The following is a 21,732-nucleotide window of genomic DNA, read 5'->3' on the forward strand; positions in this document are numbered from 1 at the left end:
TTACCTGATAATATCTAATTTATTTTCCTCCACATAGCCAGATACATCAGTTAAGAACGATTTCCTGCACTTTGGGTACAGCAAATTGCAGTCTGCTCCGTTTTGTCCAAGTCGTTCAGCCAATTCATATTTGTTTTTCAGTTTTCGCTCATGCACTATATCAAACGCTTGATGTTCCGTTGGCCTGTAAAAGATAAAATTCAATAGTTGCCAATACGGTTGCAAACAGATTTGAACATTCTTACGTCAGCAAAAACTGTAGGATTTCAGCGTACAAGTCTTCATGTACGTTGTGGAATGGACTGTGTGCCAACTCGCACACACTTTTCACCACACAATCTTCGTCATATCCGTTGAGCTGGAGAACCTCTTCCAAAGCAACATAGATGTCACCTGCACTCAAATGCTTTGCCGACCTCCTCTTCCGGGCTGCCCTAGCAGTAGTCATTTCAGTTGGCAAATATCTCCCCTTCACTATATCCGTCAACGCACGGCTCCAATATGGCAATTTATAGAAATCTTTCAACCGGTACGGGAGATTAAAATTGAACTGCATTCCTATGTTCACACCCAACCGTCTGAATGGATATTTTTTCTTCGGTACAAAGAATGGTGTTCCTGATGAGGTACAAATTGATACCTAGAATATATAAAGTTCGATTATTTCCAGCAATTACTGATTCTTCAGATATTCACACAACCTGCAAAGAACTTTGGCTGGGATACATCATTGTACGACCTTCTTCGATTTCATGAGTGTCATTATTTGCCCTGATTGACCCAAACACGCCTAATTCCTCGCTGAAGCAAAGACATAAAACAAATACGAACGCTATTGAGAGAAAGTACATTTTCGGTAGCTACCTGGCGACAAACTGTTGGTTCAAAGAATGATTTGAGGTATTTTTTTCAGGAAATGTCTCACCAAAATGTGCTAACATGAATATAACACTTTCTCTCGATACGTGACAATGAACTGTATAGGTAAAACAAACAACACATCACTTTATGCACACCAAAGATTTTATTTATTAGGATTGTACAATGGCAGAAAATAAGCTGAGAGCTGATTCAGGACATTTGGGATAGATTCGATCACAGTCCATTCGATTTCGACCAGCTTTTTCTGCTGCCTGATAGCGTTTTCGCATTGTTCGTTCGTTTCGGTGAAACGATTGATGTTCAGAAGGTCTGAAATTGAACGGTGTTAGATTTTAGCACAACGAACTTCCAGTCGCAACATTTCACTTACGTTAGAAGAAAATGAATTACTTCTTGGAGAAGGTGTTCTTCTTCGGAATCGAATGGCGTGTGTGCTAATTCACAAATGCTTTTCGCCAAGCAGTCCGGGTGGAAATCCATCGCCAACAAGAACTGTTTCAAAGCTTTGTACAATTGCCCAGCGGTGATTCCCGTGGCGTCGTAGTTGTATCTGCCGAGTTGCTCCGATTCAGATGCATCGGAAATCCTGTTCATTAATATATCACTGGCTGTTCGGGCCCAGTACATTGGCCGGTAGAAATTTTCCAAACGCCACGGCAATCTGTAGTTAAACTGGAATCCCAAATTAGAGGCACCGCGGCCGAACTGGTGGCTGAATATATTTGATACTGTGCAAATTGTTATCTATAATAGGAAGAAGTTTGTGGATGATATGATTGCTTTGAATCGTTTATGGTAATTAAATAACCTGCAAGTCCGTGAGACTAGGATACAATAGTGCTCTTGCTTGACGATCGCTGGTAGAATCGTTGTGCGCATGAGTTACAAAGAACGCATAGGAGAGAATAAGTATCGAAAAGATATTGTCGTGATTCATGATGGGTTGAGTTACTGTTCTAATCACTTAATGATCACCATCTCATTTTTCGCAAATGTGTAAGCAAGCATGCCGGCTGTGTGGACTCTTGTGTTGTAAATATGACTAATTATATGCTTGCCTAAACATACATGTTTATTTACTCGTCATCCATGCGGTATTTGCAGATTTAATTTTGCATGATCTACATGATTTTCTGCGAGGCCTACACCCAACCGGAAAATGTAAGATTCTATTACAGGTTAGTATAAAATGTTTGCAGACTTTTGTAATGTAATGTTAGATTGTGTAATGTAGACTTCGGAAGGATTTTTAAATAATGTTGGGTTTTTATGATACCTAAATGTTTGATCAAAGTTTGTTTATCCAAATACACTGCGACGAGAAAATAATTTCGTTAAGAAATGACTTTACATTTGTTGTAAGAAAACCTGCAGATGATGTAAGAAATTTACACTTACATTTGCGTTTCTGAGATGCTCCAAAGCTTTTTTTTTCTTCTGTTCGTATTGTAGTATATCCCGTGTCCTTAGTTTGATGCATGTCGTATTACTTCGTCACTATTGATAAATGATGAAGTATTCGATTTTTTTACAGTTGTCATTCTTGCATTTATCGCAAGGAACTGACTCTAATTGAAATGTCCCGCTATTTATACCCTTCGGAGTCTTGAAGCACCCTCCAAAGGCGCGCCCCTTTGTCAGTCAGAATTGGATCCTTAGCAAAAAATTAAGGAATGACACCGATAATGAGCATGCATCAGAACCCTAGTCTTAACCACTTCAAATTAGGAATATTTTTGTTGATAAAAATGGAAAATTTTAATAGTGCCTTAGTGGTTATGATCTTCCGGATTTCTTGTGTGTGAATAGTTTAGGTGCAAATAAGTTCAGATCTGCGGAAAATCATAAAATAAGACAATTACTGATGGAAATTGGCAAGATGCTCAATGAAAAATGCTTTAATTTGCGTTGTGAAAAATCCTTATTCTGACCCGAGCAAAGTCTGATGTTGTGATTTCACTGATAATGATTGCTCAGGTTGCTGTCATTTTGGTCGTTTTAATTGTTAAAATATCAAAATTGAGAGCAAAAAAATCTTCCTGTGACATCACATTGAAAACTTGTTATCAGTAAGAGCAAACTGAAATCTCAATTTGAAATCATTTTTTCCTGTTGATAACAAAACAAGTATTCAATTTGATGTTATGCTAAGGCAATGAAAACAAACCTACAAAAACATATTTATGAAGAGCAAATGTACAGCAAAATAAAAACAAAATTTGGTTTCAAATTTGTCAATTGTGTAAACTGAAATCAAATTATGATTTCAGTTTGATGTTGATATCGATTTGCTGTCATTTTGATGCTGGACTTTGCTCGGGGATGTAACCAAACGGTTTGGTTGACGTTTCATCTCGAACTCGTGTGGTGCTTGATGTTCCACAGAAAGTAAGGAAGCAGAAATTTTTAAAGGTTGCCAAGAAATACATGGTTTGGCAAGCGATCTGCTCTTGTGACAAACGGAGTGCGCCGTTCGTGACAACCGGGACTGTAAACGGGGATATCTACCTCAAGGAGTGTCTACAGAAGCGTCTGCTTCTTCTGTTGAAGCAACACGAGGGCCCTACGTTCTTTTGGCTGGATCTAGCTTTGTGCCAGTATTGAAATGTTGTCCTGGAGTGGTACGAAGCCAACGGGGTCACTTTCGTACCCAAGAAAATGAACCCCCCCCCCCCCCCCCCCTCAACGCACCGAAACTAAGGCCCATTGAAAAATAATAAACTAAGGCCCAAAGATGTCAAATCTGAGGAAGACATGAAGAAAAAGTGGATTTCCGTACAGAAGAAGCTGCAGTCAGATGTTGTACAGAACCTTATGAGTGGAGTTAAGCGTAAGGTGCGAGCGTACGATTATGGTATTGAAGTTGAATGAAATAAATATGCCAAAAACTTACTAATGGGTAAATGGGTTTATTGTCTGAAAGATTGAAAAGGATCAGTCAACTAGGTAATTTTCTACAGCGTTTTTTCCGTGATGCAATTTGATGCGGGACACCTTTTATGGGCTGTGTCTTCTTCTACTTTTTTTCAGTTACATATATCTCCAACCGGTGCACAGTAGAGTAAATGAAATAAAAACCTGATCAGAAGTCAAAAAATACACATTAAGTTTATTTTGTTTTGCACAGCTCCATTTTAGAGTATCGTAATCCTGGGAAAATTTATCACAAGTGTGAAATTGATCATCAAGGGTTGCGTTTTCAGTTGTCACTTAGAAAATGTTCGGTGATATGGTAGGTGAATCATTTTTGGCACAGGTTAGCTAGAGGGTGGCCACTGGCCAGCAAATAGGAAAAAAAAACCAGGAAATAACCGGTAAATGGCTGGGAACTTGAAAAGAAGCCGGGAAAACAGGGGATTTGACGGAAGAACTGGGAAACACCAATAAAACTTAACGTATTCCAATAAAAATTGGATGTTGAACAAGAGCTCAAGTTGGAGGGCTGGATTTGAAAAGAGGCAATTGGTGACTATGGGGAACCCTGACCATTGAAGCTGAGTATATATTTGTTGTATTTTTTAATTTATCATATTTTTTTCTGCTAAAGCAAATTATTTTCATTTTACGTTCAATCATAAAGTTTAGCTCTGAACTACTGATTGAATTTTATACGTTGTTCTGCCAATATATCTGAGCTTGTTGGTCACCAATTGTTGAGTTGAGATAAAAGATCTTTCAGCAAATTAGCTTTGATTAATTGCAAATGAAGGTAATTGAGGACATCTATAGCAGATGAATGGCTATTTTTTTTTGTTTTGTTTGCCGAACATCCAAAGTAATGTTCTTAAGACGATTGATTTTACATTATTGGCGTCTGTATTGAAGCTAAATGTAGGCGTCAATGCTTAATGGATGTTTACAATTATTTATTCTGATTTGCAGGGTTCGGGTGAATTACCACCAATACTCCTAAAGAACTACCTCGCACAGTTGAAGGAAAAACATGGGTAGATTTCTGGAGGTAAATTATCATGGAATATTTACTTACTCCAAGAGATTTACCTGTATATTTATATAAATAGAAAATAGGATGGAAATAAATTAGAATTAGGGTGATCATCGTTTCGACTCTCCGTCATATATCACACCTCAGAGGAGCTGGGGGGAATAAGACCATTTCTCCGAAACTACACAATTGGTTTCGCTTTACATTGAAACAAAGATAATAAACGCAATTCTAAATTAAATACTGTAATTCGGGGGTAAATTGATCACATAAAACGTAAATATGGAGAAATTTTACAAGCTCATGGTATTAAAATCAATTGGCTATGTTGATGCTATCGTTCCACAGTTCCAGCGTGGTTGATTTATTTTTGGCCATTTTTTAAATCGCAATTTGGAAGATATTACAATTTGGTGGAATTGATAAACCCCTTAAATGGCTAACGAGTAACTTTCTATGAGATATTCTTATTAAATGTGGGTTCCCTAAATCCTTTTACGAAACATACACACTTAGAAATAACGAATTTTACACGTGGCGGAATCCATCTGTGACATAAAAGCGCAGACGTAAACAAATATGTTATGTAAAATTAAGTGCTCCGAGACTGAAAAGTACGTTTGATTGAGTTGAATTTCGCGTCTTTTATGACTCAATTTTATGTCAAAATGGACGCTCGTATATTTCAGTCTCAGAGCATCTAAATTTACATGATTTTTTCTAAGTGTGTATTTTCAGCAGATATTGTGGAAAATATATTTTTTAAATGCAGTTGCGCAAGAATGTAGGCGTTTTCGTATATTATTGTTAATTTTACAGAAAATCATTAATTTCTAACATTGAAAACATTTTACCATATTTTAAAAAGTATATTGATTGACATTTAGTTAACTGAAAAATGTCCCTATAAAGTTAAGGACAACAATCATTCCAACCTTTTTTTTTTTGTTTATTAATTTATTTGATAAGGTTCAACCGAATTAACTTTACAGAGCCGAGGATTCTTTTTCACTATACAATACATCTTAAAACTATACTCAAAAGGTACAACGCAATAAACATCCCAAGTAATCAACAAGCCCGCTAATCGCCCTTTTTGCAATATAAAGCTGATATATATCTTATATATAGTATGGGAGCCCTATATTAGCTTTATATTGCAAAAGGGCGATTATCGGGCAATTAGCGGGCTGGGTGGTTACATGGGATTTTATCTTCCACTATTCAATAAGCCTCCTCCACCAGAACGGGAGCCGCTTCCAGTGGTTTCATTGTATGGCAGATTCGACAACGGGGGTCAGAGCGCTTCCATTGCAGCAATGGACGCAATACGTGGTCAGTACTCACACACTCATCACGAAACGGATGCTTTTCAAAAGTGACGACGCATCGACCGAAAGAACGGTTGATGAAGAACAATGAGGAGGACCACACAATGGTTGCTGCCGAGTAAACAGACGATCGTGTGACATACAGAGCAGAGTGGTCTGCTTTTGTCGACAGCCGAGTGAACACTGTTCCAACCCTTTAATTCGTATGTTTGAAAACTGATACTGAATGCTATTGAACGTTAATTAAATGAAATTGAAAATAATGTAGGAAAATCTATTTTTTGTAAAGAGAAACACGTCACAGCTACCATTGGAGTCTCACAATGAAAAAACATTAACATTTCTCTTGATATCTACCAATAAGTAATCAATTCTACCCCGGTGATTTATTTGCCCAGTAGTTATTTTTTTTCATTTATTTATTTTGGCGAAATGTGGATTCTTCTGATTTTTTTAAAAACCAATTTTATTCTTTTCGTATCAATATGGGAAGTGTAAAAATATGATCGCACATTTAAAATTCAAACTTCGATAGCAGTTAATATGCTTCACCCTAAGGATAGCTGCTCCGGACCGCCCAGATCTTAAATCCAGCACTGAATCAAGTGAATATCTTCAGCTTAAAGTGGCTGACTTAGCTTTGAAACTTATTAAGAATTTCTTTTAATTTTTATCATTGTTTTAATTAACCTCAAAACACGGTTTCTTTACTCTTCTGAATCTCCTTCAGTGTTCCGTTGAAATTATTATGATTTTAATACCATTAGTGTGTTAACACCTACGAGCCTGACGTCTTACGAACTAAAGTTTAAATTGATACAATGTCTTCAGTTTTCAATAGATTTGTATGAAACAATTCACAATATTTCAGTTCTAATTGGTGTATGTGTAAAATTTGGGCATTAATTTGGTTTAAATTTTTAAATTTTTTAAAATGTAGTGGGGGTACCCATTTTCGGTACTTAAATACCTCACTGCATTCTAGAGTATATTGAAAATTAAACACAAATTATGTTAAAATTAAAAAAAAATTGGATCCAAATGCTGATTGATTGACAGTTATTTCATCCAAATCTGTTGAGAACTGACGACAAGGTAGTAATTTTAACTTTTTATGTCCTAAAACTCCAGACACGTAGGTGCTTACCCAAGTAACAATTTTGATTTTATGAGGATTCTGTAGACCACGATTATAGCATCCTTAAAAACCTCGATAAAACTTGCAATGTTACTTGGGTAGTTTAACGTAGACATTTTTTTATATATTTTTATTATTAAGTGATAAATTCTACACGGGAAAAAATCCGATCTCCGAAATGGGAATAATGACTCATGATTTCATGAACAAAGCGTATTTTCATGTTATGAAAATACACCATGAATAATATTCATGATATCATGAGCAACTTTTGCGTAACGCAAACAAAATCATGAATCTTCCGAGTTGAAATCATGAGCTAAATTCATGGGTTTAACTTTTAACCAAAAAATGTAAAAAGAATAAAATAAAGCATCAGACTGGATTCGAACCAGAGCCCTGATATTATGAGTCCCATACTTTGACCACTAGACTATCAGTACTTGTATAGGATTGAAGACAAAAGGCGTATAATAGATACCTATGTAGTGTGGTTTATGAACACGGTTTGCCAAGTACGTGTAACGCTTGTAGCGGTCTTGATTCCGCTGCATTATGAAATCATGATTTTCCATGACGAAATCATGAATCATTGTTACGATTTCATGGGATGGCAAGTTTTTTTCATTTCATGATTTTTTATTCATGAAAATGGAATCGGATTTGTTTCCGTGTACCCTGAATTACATTACGATGTTAGTTGCATAGTTTGATAGTAAATTGCCGTTTGAAAGTTTTATTTAATCTCATTACAAGGAGTTAGAATAAACTATATTTGAGCAATTTTTTGTGTTAACGTTAAGCTCACATATCGTGATTTAACGTCAATCGTTCAAGGTACTGCCATGAGATTTTCAATCAAACCCAATTTGGAGATCGTTAAGGTTAGTTGAGTCAATCTGTATTTTTGGAATGTAAATAAATTGATTTGATATTTGCCAAACAATGATGCGTATATTCAGAATACAGTTTGTCAATTAAATATTTACAAGTTTACTCAAAATGTAATAAGTAAAACTTCCGGTAATATCGAGTAGAAAACCATATATTCCTTGAAAGATAAATTCTTACTGGTTATAACGGTGGAAAAACCCATCCGGATGTGTCCCGTTTCATTTGGAACACCTCTTTGAATATAGAGGGGCGAATTTCCGAATTAAGTATTTTATCCAGTTTTTAGTAGAGTTACGGTATCAAGTATGCATTGGATAGATGAATGTTTTGAATGTTCAATGAATGATAAATTAAAGTATTTAGTTGATTTATTTACAAAATCCAAAACTTAAGAAAAGTATGATATCACTATGGGGTGGATTAATCTGCACAAGTACTCTTTTAAAACCTTAGTGGTAAGCGTGACTGCTTTCTCAGCCCAGCGATTCTGGGTTCAATTCCAGCCGAGGTAGGTGGGATTTTTCTGAGCCATAAAAATCTCTGGTCACGTCTTCCTTCGGAAAGGAAGTAAAGCCGCTGGTATCGGCCCTTGTGTGTTTGAATGGGTGCGATATCCTACGCAGGTGTGGAAGCTGCCTTCCTGCACATACGATTGCCGTCAATGGATGGCAATCGATGTCCGTCGGTGATTGGCACTAGATTGCGGAATAGAGATCGACGTTAAATGAAGGAAAGAAAATTATTTTTAACAGCTTCTTGGGTCATTTGTGATGAAATAATGTATTAACATATTTTTAATCAAGTTTGATGTATTCAGTGCCTTACTGGGCGGTGCAGAAATGTGTTAATTCCCTTGAACTTCATTGAAAAATTATGTCCAGTAAAGCCTCTGCAGCGTTTTGCTTTCACAATTAAAATTCATCGGTTGAGTGGAGGCACGATTGAGACGTCATTTTACGTGATAAGTTCAAAAACCACGGAATCGAAAGCTAACTCATATTACAACGCTGCAGAAGTAGAAAGTAATGTCAACGGGCTGCTGTCAATTACTAAATCAAACAGCGAAGTCATACATCTCAATTGAGGCACGAATGCTCTATATTTTCAATTCGTTCTCGCGGAGGGCACATCTGTGTCAGCCTTTGTGAGACTTGGAAGGTGAAAAGAAAATGAAACTGATCTGGTTCGCAATGGTTGTTGGGATTAGTATTTCAATAGTGCCGGGATTCGCTGAACATGACGATTACTATACAAACTCTACAAGAACATTGGCGCGAAAAAAAAGATATCTTATTTTTCGGGACATATCAAGAGGATTTGTGTGTTTTCCTGCTGGATGTGAAAAAAAATGTGGTCACTTTATTTGCTACTTTCAGATTCGTGTCAATGTCAAGGATAGAATGATTGACTCTACAAACATATGGGCTCAAGGAGTTGGGTTCCGTTGGAACGTTGAGTATAATAATCCTCCGGGACTCAAAATCACCAAACGGGATGTACATAGAACTCTAGAAGAGATGCTGCAAATGTAAGTTGACAAGATAAAAAGTGATACATTACTTAACGAAATAATTAATTGCAGGCATGATTTCGATGGACGAGCATGTATTTTAAGAACAATTTGTGAATTGTCTAATAATATCACTCCTAACAGTGGAATTATTTTCAAGTTGTTCAGAAAGATTTTCTCGTAAGTATACTGTTTTAGTCTATTTAATAATAATGTTAAAATCTTGACAAGTACTCACTATCATAATATTCAATTCAATTAAATCACCAGGTTTTGAACGCTCTCAATAAGATATCGCCCAAGTGCTTAAGGAACACTAGACTAAGGTGAATCTCCAATGAAGCCTTATTTTAAAACTTCAAAACAACAAACATCAGCTCCCAAAAAACATACTATAATAAATCTTAGATTCTTCGTTTGCTGCAACAGAGAGTGGCAATTTCATCATTATATGTTGTGTGGGAGCAAACATGAATGCTCTTGAAGTTTCAAGATAAGGCATTTTTATAGATTCACCTTTTATTAAGTTCTTGTTGGGGTTGATTTGCTCTCTTTTTAGTTACTATATTATTTTAACCTTAACGTCAACATTCTGACTTTGAGTATGTGTCTGCAATAGAATTTGATCACCCTTCATTATGATAATATCCTCCGAAAAAAAAAACGCATTACCTTAATGAGCCTCAAGTTGACCGAACATTACATGCATACAGCGTACCTGCAGCAACTGACGATACTTCCACCGGTTCCAGCAGTTTGCCTCAAGGTGATGAAACATACTTCCCCTACCTAGCTTCGAATGATTGTTTGGAGCTAGACAGGCATTGTCCAATATCCCAGCTAGAAATATTGGACAACAACACCGTATAAACCATGGAAGCGAAAATCAAGTGATTCTTGTTTGCACTCTTTGGAATCGAGTTCCGGTTCTGCAGCGTTCAGCGGTATCATTTATCAATTTACTCTAGTTTGCCCTGGCAGCATCCTTCCGTCGGAGATATAAAATATCACTTTCCCACATCGTCAGCGATTGCACCATTAGTTAACAGCAGACACGATGGGATGGCGAACTGCTCATCTTAGGGATCAGTTCAACAGCTTGTCGATATCACCAAAACGGAAGCAGGTGAATGATTGAAGCACCCTCCATCGATAGGGAAGCACTCCGATTACCATCGATAATGTTGTGTCTCATCGGTTGATTAGTATACTTGATGCTGTGATGGAAAGTAAATTTTGTAGCAATAAATGTGATATTTTTTGTTTTATTTTGATTGACTTTCTTATAGATTAAGACATGGTAATACTTTGGGCCGTGTTTATTGACACAAATCAGGTCGTGAACGTTCTCCTTAAAAAAATTTTTTTCACTATGTTACGACCTCATACTGCTCTGTCCCTTTGTAGTTTATATGGGAATCTCAATAACTGATATTTTTCACCTTGTTCTACTGTGTTATCTGACTTATAACGAATGGAGGGGTTTCAGGAGGATGCAGATTTTAGGGGTGACAGTTGAACTTCGGAAATCATTGCACCAAAACTATAATATTCAATCTCAGTGTGAAATTGTTACATTTAAAGTAAAACATGGTTGCCAGTTGAGAATCATTGAAATCTGATTGGTGACCCCACAACCGCATCTAGAATGCTGAGCTCTAATATGAATTCAATTCGGTATCAGCAGAAATGGAATTGGGAATTATTTTTGTGGGTAAAGGGTGTATTCGATTAAAATGGCACACACAAGTTTTCATGGAATGAAAAACTACTAATTAGTTATGATTTACAAAATTTGTTTTATTCCATTTTGTCTCCCATCCCGATGTAATACCCGCACCTTCCTTTTCACTCCATCCATCACATTTTGTTCAACCGATTTTCCCAGTGTTTTTGATAGTTTTGGAATGTTTGCGAAGCTCTGTGCTCATAGTTGCTCAGAATTTTTCAATTGGGTGAATTTCTGGTGAATTTGGTGGGTTCATATCTTTAGGCACAAAATTGACTTCGTTGGCTCGGTACCACTCCAACACGTGTCGAGCGTAGTGACAGTATGCTAGATCAGGCCAAAACAGAGTCGATTCTTTGTGCTTCCTTATGAATGGCAAGAGACGCTTCATAAAGCACTTTGCGTTTCCGTGTAAGTCGCACCGTTGATTATTCCGGAAGTGATTTAACCACATCACAAATAGCCTGCCAGAAAAGGAATTTCTTTGCAAATTTCGATCATTAATTCTTTCGAACATTCTCCGGAACATTGAACTTAGACTTGACAATTAAATATTCTTCCCCAGGAAGTTGACGGAAGTCGGCCTTGACGGAAGTTTCGTCATTCATCACGATGCAACACGATTTGGTCAGCAACTTCGTGTAAAGTTTCCGGGCGCGGGTCTTCGCAATGATGTTTTGCTTTTCATTCTGGTTTGGGGCTTTAAACACCTTGTAAACATGCACGCTGCATGGTTTTCTGCACAAAACCAATTGACATCTTGAACTTTTTAGCGACACCTCGAATTGACATGTTTGGTTCTTGAACTGTTGCAACTGTTGTTTTCGTGGTGCACACCATTTGGTCATGGACAATTTCTTGTTTCGACAACATGACTGAAACTGCTGTATGAATAACTATAAAACTTGACAGATGTAAACAATACACTTTTAATAATATTTACTAAAATTTTCAAGTTTTTTACTCATATGGTTCGAAAGCAACAGAAGATTTTCGGTGTGCCATTTTTATCAAATACAACCTCTATACGTGTATATTAGACTGATGCAAAATTTGAAATTTTCGCTGCACAGTGCTCAAACGGTTCCAAATTGGGCCCTGATTAGCCTCCCAAAATTTGAACTCATTTAGTAAGAAACTGACTTGGCACAAACCATTTGAAGTTTATATGGGAATTACTATGGGAAATGGATATAATGTCGGCGTAAATGGCCATAATTTGGGCCCATACATAAACTCAACAATCAACTAAATTTTCAATAGCGACCAAAAATATCCATTAGTACCGTCTCAATGACGCGTTCATCTAGATACAATTGATAAATAGCAGAATTTATCAAAACCTAACCCCTAATGGAAGTGACACTGATGAAGACTGCACATTGCAGTCGAAATACGTATCTGTCATGGATACCAACATTACTTAAGTGGAATTAAATGGAAAATAACCTGTTTTGCTGTTTTATTTGTGAGAAAGATTTTTTTGTTTATTTTCTTAGGTTTTAGTTCCGACGGAACCTGAAAAAGAAAATTTTGGCAGGAATTTCACCAAGGCCCAGGTATAATCAAAAGCATCTTGCCGCTCAATATAGTCCTTTAGGGTGCCCTTATGAGCCACTGGAAGTGCTCAGGATACTTGAAACAATTAATTCAAATTCAAACTTCAGATATTTGAAACAGTTACACACGTCAAAGATCACGAACATTATAAAATAATAATCAAGAAAATATTTCCATTGGTTTGAGCCTGTAGCAATTGATATATTTTTTAGATAATACTGATGCTGATTCCTAAAATATTGAAAAAAAAAATATAACAGTAGTGAATGAGAATTCTAAACCGTTTTTACGGGGATTGACAGGTTTCATGGGGGGGGGGGGGGGGAATTACAAAGAAGTTCTGACTTGAATTTCAAGGTGATTCTTAGAAGAATTCAGGGATATTGTGAGGAGGTCTTTAAACTCTAAAGTAGGCCATATTTAAGATTTAAGCTTTGATTAAAGTTCTGTGATAATTGAATTGCTGGTAAACGCATTAGTGTTTCCAAAGCATTTTTTCCCTTGATTTGTTTTCCGTGCTGAGCACCAATGCTATCGACGCCAGAAAGGCAGCTCCCACACCTAAATCCTACCTATCGACCCATCAACTCATGAACCGGGGACCAACGGCTTTACTTCCCTTCCGAAGAAAGGAATGATCTGAGATGTTATGCCTCAGAACATCCCGGCGGCGCCGACTGGGATTGAACCCAGGTCTACTGGGGTGATAGGTAATCACGCCACTACATCACCGGCGCCGCTAAGTGTTCTTAAGTAATTCTATATTACTCTTACCTTAATAAAAGTCATGTGTATCCATTTGTGGTGCCAAAAACTAGCTCTCAAATGATCATAATGACTTTCGGCGTCAGTTTGCGATATATGCCACGTCTTTGGTTCATGCTAGTGATAGAATTTCTATGGAACATGGGATATATGATATATGCGTCCGCTGCTGAACAGAATTCATGGTAAATTTGAAGGACGATTTTATGGCATTCTGAAAAGATTTCAATGAAGTTCAGATGTTGAAAGGTTGACTTTTTTGCCAATTAGTTTATTTGTTAGACTCAAATGTATAGTATGACCTGTTTTGTACGTTTTTTACAAAGTAAAAGGAGTGTTGGATTGAACTTTTATTGTGGCTAGTAAATAAAATATATATATGAAATAAGAGAAGGGATTCAATTCAACTAATCCGCACCGGGTGTTATTATCTCACTCGAATCCACTGTAGGGGATAGAACTTCTTCGTCCTAAGAGCCCATTTTTGGCCTGCCTTAATCACTTCAAACTAGGGAACAACGAATAGAAGATTATGAATCACATAGATGAAGACTAACTGATTCATTTTTCCCTGTTTCAAGATCATCCTCGGTGGACAAAGCCAAGTCTTGTTGCTAACAACAAGGCATACAAAGTAAAAAGGACTAAGGGCAGCTACAATAGCTTTCGTGAAGCTCTGATTTTGTTTGGCAGGACTTTTCTTTCTGCATAGTTTAAAGATCACGAAAAATTAGTTCCTATAAATTTAGGGCAGTTCCATGAATAACTTTGCAAAACTTCAGTGACACTCTTAGATCCGAGTAAATTATCCCGATAATTCCAGGAAAGTCCAAAGATCGCAAAAGAAGTTAAAAATACTTCAGACAATATTACGGCCCTTCACAGAAGTCCAGAGACCTTTCAGAAGTTTCCGGCAAAATTACGAAAACTATAGAGAAGATTCATGCACATTAGGAAAATTGCGGTATCTTAAGAGAAGTTCCGAGAATGCCTACTAAATTTTGGAAAAAAAATCAGGCAATTCCAAAGAAGTTCAAAGAAGTTTGGAGAAGTTTATATAAATTGCGTTAGTTCCAGTTCCATTAGCATTAGGAATATTGTGAAAAATTTTAATTAGTTTTGTGGAAGTCCAGGGAAATTCTGAAAGTCCCTAGATTGTCTGGCAATTTGAAAAAATTTGAGGGAACTTCAGGGTTTGGCTCTGGATTCACATCGAGTCTACGGAAGTTTTTTTAAAATCAAATTACGACAGCTACCCTACACATGTTGCAAAACGGTTGAGCCAACTTTTATATGAATTATTGTTTAAATGACGCTCATATCTGTTAGTATTTTTAATTTCAATGGTGAGCTGATAACAAACAAATTATTCTCATACCTCAATGTCTATAAGAGAGAACTAAATTGTGCGTTATTGACTCTCATGAATGCATTTAAGGTGGTCGGAGCTTACATATGAAAATTCAATGAGTATCCAGCTCTCAATATACCATGACAGCACTGGTTATATTCAAGGAGAGCTCAGATGGAAAGACTCCTAATAGATTCAGTAAATCATCCATATTAAAACAATAACGTTTTCTCTATGTCCAACTAAATATCATGCTTCATTTTTAATTCTCACTCTATTCGTAAATAGGTCGATGTAAGCTGCATTAATAATCAAGGCATACCTTCAGCTGTGGATTTCTGTTTGATGAAGTCATTTACACGTTTCCATTCTTAAATTTCGGCTCATTCTGCTAAAACTTACCTCAGTCATAATCCGAGTGGTGCCTGAGCTTATACGCAGAAGAGAAAGCTGTAGTTTACAAAATTGTTTATATTGAATTTGATACCTATCAACATCAAAGTGCTACTATTTTTGCATTAGTCCAGTGGCAAAACATTGCAGTACACTTAATTAAGAATGATACTCCCTTCAAAGAGAATTATCTATTGCATTGGAGCAATTCTGGTAGTCCACCAAGTTGGATCAATGTGCTTGGGAGAGACTTCCAAACCGAAACATGAGGCAGTGCCAACAAAGTACGATCAAACTCCGGATGACGGCGATGGAAGCGGAACCAGGATCTTGTCGAGAAAAAGGCGTTTCCTATCATTTCCAGAAGGCAGTTCATATCAAGTTGGTCAGTTCAACCAAACTTTTGCGTGTCGTGCATAAGGGTATGTGATATGAGCTTTTTTTATGGGCGATACGAAACGAAAAGTAATTTCGTGATCCACGAAATGCACGAAACGAAATTTTCGAAAAAATGCAGCTCGAAAGCGAAACGTGACTATGGTGGTAAAATTCCGTGACATCAAACGATTTTTAATACTAATTTTTGTTAATTAATTAAAAAATAATGCAAAAAACTTGATACATTCCGACGTTGTCAAGAAGTAGTGAGGGTTTACATTAAAAATCGCGTTCAGAGGAAGTCTTTTACCATACTATCTGTCTTATCCTAAAGGTTATGTCTTCTCGCAGCAGAAATTATTGCTGAGCGATCCATATAAATCACTTTAACTCAAAATATCCATTTAGTTTCATTAGCCGCATATTAAACCAGGTTTCAATCATTTGAATTTTGTTTCAGTATGTTCAACATGCTCATTTGACTGTTTATTGAGGAATGCGTACTGGCCACTTTTTGATACAGTAAAAAAAAATCTTGCTTTCTTCTTCTTTCGCTCTAATTATGAATACATATAGAAAAACCGTTCTAAAGTATGTTGAATCGATGGACTCCTTATTAATAAGGGGCTATCCATAAACTACGTAGACAGTAGGAGCGGGGGTTGGCAACTATCCACGGCCCATACAAATTAAAAAAAAAACTGTATGGACAATTGTGTGGTGTGCACACAGTTTGAGAAAAGAAGTCGTCTCCTCTCTACTCAATCCATGGCCACACTTCACCAGCCTCGTAGTCTGCGAAGGGTCCGCAGGGCGCCTTCCACTTGGTCGATCCACCTTGCCCGATGCGCGCCTCTTCTGCTTGTCCCCGTTGGATCGCTTTCTAGAATGATTTTCACTGGGTCGTCGTGCGGTATTCTTACAACGTGCCCAGCCCACCGTAGTTGCCCAATTCTTGCAATGTGGACGATGGATGGTTCTCCCAGCAGCTGGTGCAATTCGTGGTTCATTCACCTCCTCCACGTTCCGTCATCCACATGTACTCCACCGTAGATGCCCAAGTAACACATAAACATCTTTTTGAAAAATAATTAGAATGGTTTGTTGTATAAATGTATTAAAGGTGATGCAGAAAACATCCCACGTTTTATATGAGGTTTATAGATGTATTATTCATACTTCCTAGACTTCAACATTTTCCAAAATAGTTTTCATTTGCTTTTAAATGTTATTCAAACGTTCATCTTACTGTTTTAATGCCACTATAAAACTTATCGTACATCAATCTTTGTTGCATTTATAAAGTTCTTCAAGAGATTTTTTATTTTTGAAATTGACGTGGACATTGTCGGCGCCATTGAGCAGTGATTGACAGTTTCTTATGAGGTCTTTGGAGGTTTGTTATAAAGAAAGTTGAAAACACTTTTTTATGACATCTCACAAATTTATACCACTGAAAAGGTGCAGGTTGTATTATAAGGGGTTGAATATACTTTTTAATACAAAACGTCTTTTTGACGGATCGAAGGCGTGTTGCACGAGAATATATTTTTCATACCATTGCACAGTGGTCCAGAATGCAGATTTAGGTGGAATGATATGTTTTGAGCCTGAAATTGAAACTTTAGACTAAAAGTCTCTTCTAAAAAGTTGTTCCTTATAGTTAGGCCCTCATTTTTATGACAATGAATTCTAGGGTAGTTCTTATTATCATTAAAATCAATAATCTAACTTTTTTGTTTGAATAAATTAAGGTATACATTCTTGCGCAAAGTTATAGCTGAGCTAATTTCAAGCAACTTTGTTGAAAACAACTGGCCGATTTAGAGCTATTTTCTTGAATTGATTTAGGGTGGCGCAAAAAAAAAACAGTTATTTTGCTCTAGTTTTCGTATTTCAAATTTCTCAGCAAAGGTGTCTTCAAATGACTTTTAGATCTTTAGAAGGCGCAAATTTTTGCTGCAGAAAACTTGTCAATATCTTTCGCCGATCAAAAGTTAATGACGTTTTTGTACTAAAAATATGCATTTTTCAAATGGTAATATCTTTGGTTGGGGCAAACAAAAAAAAAGTTTTTTTACGGCATTTGAAAGGACGTATGTTATTCTCAATAGTGTGAAAAAATTTGAGGTATGTTATTTTTTAAACTCGTATAAAATCAATTTGAATTTATTCATATTTTTTTAATAAATTTGGGTATATCTTTTTTATTAGAAGAGATACAGACAACAAATTTTGGGTTTAAAACATTTGCCTTAAAGAGTTTTAAAAGTCTCTAGAAGATGACTTTCATGAGAAATTGCATATTTTTAGTACAAAAACGTCAATAACTCTTGATCGGCAAAAGGTATTGACAAGCTTTCTGCAGCAACGTATCAAAAAAATTTGCGCCTTCTAAAGATCTAAAAGTCATTTGAAGACATCTTTGCTGAGAAATTTGAAATAAGAAAACTAGAGCAAAATAACTGTTTTTTTTTTAGCGCCACCCTAACTCAATTCAAGAAAATAGCTCTAAATCGGCCAATTTAAGAGATACAAAAAAGTTGTTTTCAACAAAGTTGCTTGAAATTAGCTCAGCTATAAGTTTGCGGAGAAAAATATACCTTAATCTATTCAAACAAAAAAGTTAAATTATTGATTTTAATGATAATAAGAACCACCCTAGAATTCATTGTCATAAAAATGAGGGTCTAGCTATAAGGAACAAATTTGTAGAAGAGACTTTTAGTCTAAAGTTTCAATTTCAGGCTCAAAACATATCATTCCACCTAAATCTGCATTCTGGACCACTGTGCATTGGTAAGAACATCATAGATACTTATAATAAAATATTCATCAAGCGGAGTAAGTCTAGTAAGTCTGCCGAGGACTGAATAAAGAGGCTTAGAAGCAGAGGGGTGAAAATCAATTCTCTTCATCGATTGCCTCTTTTGATGCCCATAGCTTCACTAATCTATTTCGCACTATTTCTGCTATGTTCTTCTATCATTCAGAACAACAAACGTATCAATGAATGTGTTTGCCGAAACAGAAAGTCGATGAAGAGAATCGATCAAAACCACTTGCACCTCTGCTTCCAAGTTTGGTTACAAGATTACAGCTCTGGAGAGCATTATTGAAATTGGTCCAGGGGCAACTGAGTTATTAACGTTCAAAATCTTTCATAATTTTCAAACATCCATTTTTGATTTTCACAAAGTGTACCCCTATATAGAAAGCACAGACGTAGTTCTACGCAAAAAAATAATACATGAAATTAATTCGCGGTAGCTTTACGGAGCCAAAGTTGAATTTCTCACAGTAATTCCCATATAAATTTCAATGGGCCAGTGCAATATGAGTGTGCAACCAAATGAGCTCGCAACCAAACGAGCTATCATTTTAAGAGAATGATCAGGAATGATTTGATATCGATTTGGTAGAGCAAAATCGATATTTTAACAACCCTATTGAGCAGCATTGTTAAATAAAGTTTTCAATTTTGTTTTTTTCCGTCGATCTTGTTTTCCGTGCTGAGCACCAATGCTACCGACGTGCCAGGAAGGCAGCTCCCACACCTGGACCCTACCTATCGACCCATCAACTCATGAACCGGGGACCAACGGCTTTACTTCCCATCCGAAGGAAGGCGTGATCAGAGATGATATGCCTCAGAACATTCCGGCGGCGCCGACTGGGATTGAACCCAGGCCTGCTGGGGTGAGAGGTAATCACGCTTACCACTACACCACCGGCGCCGTTTGAGTTTTCAATTTTTTTGTAAATGGCGAAATTCCGTGGAATTCCGTAACATTTCTAAAACATGGAATTAATTAATTTCAAAATTTTCTGCTGGGTTAAACGCACTAATAGTGGACGTACGTTAGTGCAATGTGTTCTTATAGTGGCTTATGTATAATCAATAAGCCACTATAGGAATACATTGCACTAACGTACCTTCACTATTGGTGCATTTACCCTATAAGCAAATGAAACGGAACAAAAAATAAGCGAAACAGCCCCAAAATATTCCGCGTAATGCCATTTCGAGCCGTAATAAACTCAATATCGCATACCCTTAGTCGTGCATGAGATAATGTTTGATTTGATTCAACTTTGTACATGCTATAGCTTATGTGTCGTTTGTACAATTCTCGTTATCTGTTTTATTTTTAGTTATGGACCAAACAATTCCGATTGTTTCAAAGACTCTTGTGTACAGCGTCGGCATTACGGTTGCTTTAGCATGGCAGCTACCCACCATTTCCCTATTTACTATCGCAAAATTGCTTCGAGAAAAAACTGTTGATTCAGGTGCATTCAGACGAACTGACGAAAACATTAATGCCACTACACTGATCGAAACAAGTACCAGAAGAAACAACCAAAGTCATACAAATTCGTACTACTACGACAATCCCTATAACAAGAGCTATAATAGGAGGCCTAATGGATTGGATCATAATTCCAGCAACTACAATGATCTGCACCAACTGCACCAGCAGCACCAGTTGTCAACACGGAAGGGCTATTCTAACCGTATAAATTATTACACGACTGTTAATGGTAGCAGCTATGGCCCGTATGATATATATCGCCCCCAGTGGCAGACTGCTCAGCATCGAGGATTTTTGACTGATAATTTGCCACTAAACTTCCTATCTCCATTCAATTGGACCAGACACGATTGGAGCAGTCTTGTCGCTAGGTAAGTCGGACAATTTAGGACTTTTAATTTCATAACAACCCAGTTCTGAATGTAGTTTGGATTGTAGTTAACTAAAGTCCTGATCATTTTCCATCTACATAGGTATTTACAAACGTGGATAGGAAAGCACCCTCCAAACTACCAACAGAGCGGTAGACAATTTTACCCGGTATTTGGGAAACGCAGCATCGACGAACATACTCATCCCGAGGATAAATTCTTCCTGAACCATCACCGTTCGACGCGACATGAATTGTATCTGCAGATAGAAAAATTCCTGGAAGCGTAAGAATCTGACCGAGTGGAATAAAGCTTTACACATTTACTAATTACCTAACCCGACCTTTTAGGAAAGGAAAACATGGACATCATTGCGTGCTACGGGCCTTGTGTGAAAGTGGACAACGGAAACACGGTAATGAACCGAAGCCGTTTTTGAAGTCGATTATGAAGGCTGTGTTTAGGTAATATTAGTCTAGTTAGATTAGATTTTCGAAAAGATAACGTTGAGATTCTGCTTGCAGTATGCCAACAACCCATGAAGCGAGCACCCATCATAAGCATCGGATGTATGACGAAGCCCACGGCCATGTTGGGCGCTGTGCGGAAAAGTTTTCATTGTGTCAGGACAGCATATGGTCAGAAGATTTTCTATTCTAGTAGAAATGGTGGCAAAGCTTTCGTACCAAATATTTGGTAGGAAGATTTTTTTTCTTCGATAAAGTGTATTTTAACGTGTCTGTAATTCATACTGAAAATAATGCCACTTAATCCAGGATTAGGAGAGGCATAGAATAGATCATCAACTACTTCGCGTGGAACATTTTACTCCGTAGATTCATATTGACCCTACAATTTTTCGGTACATCTTACGAGTGTTAATACATCTCTAAATAGTTTTGTCCACTTAATGGCCGGAGTAAAGTCCTATAAGGGACGTAATAAAGAACTAGGGGTACCTGGGTTAACATGCACCATTGGGGCAAGATGAATTTCCTTCATTTTGAGCCTAAAATACATTTTACAGCAAAAAAGTTACCCTACAATTTAAACCTATGTTTGTTTGAACACCGTATCAATTTACCAGCTCTATGTTATCAGATAATGTAAATAAAAACAAAAACCAGTTTGCATTGAATATAGTGCAATTTTGTCCTCCGCATTGTTA

General features: G+C 36.9%; 4 protein-coding genes across 4 annotated transcripts; 2 read left to right on the top strand and 2 right to left on the bottom strand.

Moving 5' to 3' along the window:
- LOC135712139 (uncharacterized) lies at positions 1–851 on the bottom strand. The gene is made up of 3 exons (XM_065235108.1): positions 702–851; positions 246–640; positions 1–184 (listed from the first exon to the last, which is right to left on the bottom strand). Exons 1-3 carry the CDS (start codon positions 849–851, stop codon positions 1–3), a joined length of 729 nt encoding a protein of 242 aa, XP_065091180.1.
- Positions 852–1,031: 180 nt separating this feature from the next.
- On the bottom strand, positions 1,032–1,819 carry LOC135712140 (uncharacterized). The gene is made up of 3 exons (XM_065235109.1): positions 1,691–1,819; positions 1,253–1,626; positions 1,032–1,191 (listed from the first exon to the last, which is right to left on the bottom strand). Exons 1-3 carry the CDS (start codon positions 1,817–1,819, stop codon positions 1,032–1,034), a joined length of 663 nt encoding a protein of 220 aa, XP_065091181.1.
- Positions 1,820–9,333: 7,514 nt separating this feature from the next.
- LOC135712147 (uncharacterized) lies at positions 9,334–10,930 on the top strand. Its single transcript, XM_065235115.1, has 4 exons — positions 9,334–9,510; positions 9,568–9,719; positions 9,774–9,881; positions 10,415–10,930. Exons 1-4 carry the CDS (start codon positions 9,361–9,363, stop codon positions 10,569–10,571), a joined length of 567 nt encoding a protein of 188 aa, XP_065091187.1. The 5' UTR covers positions 9,334–9,360; the 3' UTR covers positions 10,572–10,930.
- A 4,734-nt stretch (positions 10,931–15,664) lies between these two features.
- On the top strand, positions 15,665–21,224 carry LOC135712149 (uncharacterized). Its single transcript, XM_065235116.1, has 5 exons — positions 15,665–15,884; positions 20,033–20,564; positions 20,667–20,849; positions 20,915–21,028; positions 21,089–21,224. Exons 1-5 carry the CDS (start codon positions 15,665–15,667, stop codon positions 21,222–21,224), a joined length of 1,185 nt encoding a protein of 394 aa, XP_065091188.1.
- The last annotated feature ends 508 nt before the right edge of the window (positions 21,225–21,732 follow it).

The sequence above is a fragment of the Ochlerotatus camptorhynchus genome, unplaced genomic scaffold, assembly GCF_037179485.1.
Source record: "Ochlerotatus camptorhynchus isolate MF236.1 unplaced genomic scaffold, CSIRO-AGI_Acam_v1.1 ptg000458l, whole genome shotgun sequence".
Lineage (NCBI taxonomy): Eukaryota > Metazoa > Arthropoda > Insecta > Diptera > Culicidae > Ochlerotatus > Ochlerotatus camptorhynchus.

Excerpts from the sequence above, each read along its gene's own strand:
- LOC135712139 (XM_065235108.1), bottom strand. The coding sequence starts at position 851 with ATGTACTTTCTCTCAATAGCGTTCGTATTTGTTTTATGTCTTTGCTTC. Across the intron at positions 641-701 it reads CCAGCCAAAGTTCTTTGCAG|GTATCAATTTGTACCTCATC; the intron begins GTTGTGTGAATA and ends TATATATTCTAG. Across the intron at positions 185-245 it reads ATCCTACAGTTTTTGCTGAC|GCCAACGGAACATCAAGCGT; the intron begins GTAAGAATGTTC and ends TATCTTTTACAG.
- LOC135712140 (XM_065235109.1), bottom strand. The coding sequence starts at position 1,819 with ATGAATCACGACAATATCTTTTCGATACTTATTCTCTCCTATGCGTTC. Across the intron at positions 1,627-1,690 it reads CTAGTCTCACGGACTTGCAG|ATAACAATTTGCACAGTATC; the intron begins GTTATTTAATTA and ends TTCCTATTATAG. Across the intron at positions 1,192-1,252 it reads GTAATTCATTTTCTTCTAAC|ACCTTCTGAACATCAATCGT; the intron begins GTAAGTGAAATG and ends GTTCAATTTCAG.
- LOC135712147 (XM_065235115.1), top strand. The coding sequence starts at position 9,361 with ATGAAACTGATCTGGTTCGCAATGGTTGTTGGGATTAGTATTTCAATA. Across the intron at positions 9,511-9,567 it reads GGGACATATCAAGAGGATTT|ATTCGTGTCAATGTCAAGGA; the intron begins GTGTGTTTTCCT and ends TGCTACTTTCAG. Across the intron at positions 9,720-9,773 it reads CTAGAAGAGATGCTGCAAAT|GCATGATTTCGATGGACGAG; the intron begins GTAAGTTGACAA and ends AATTAATTGCAG.
- LOC135712149 (XM_065235116.1), top strand. The coding sequence starts at position 15,665 with ATGATACTCCCTTCAAAGAGAATTATCTATTGCATTGGAGCAATTCTG. Across the intron at positions 20,565-20,666 it reads TGGAGCAGTCTTGTCGCTAG|GTATTTACAAACGTGGATAG; the intron begins GTAAGTCGGACA and ends CCATCTACATAG. Across the intron at positions 20,850-20,914 it reads ATAGAAAAATTCCTGGAAGC|GAAAGGAAAACATGGACATC; the intron begins GTAAGAATCTGA and ends CCGACCTTTTAG.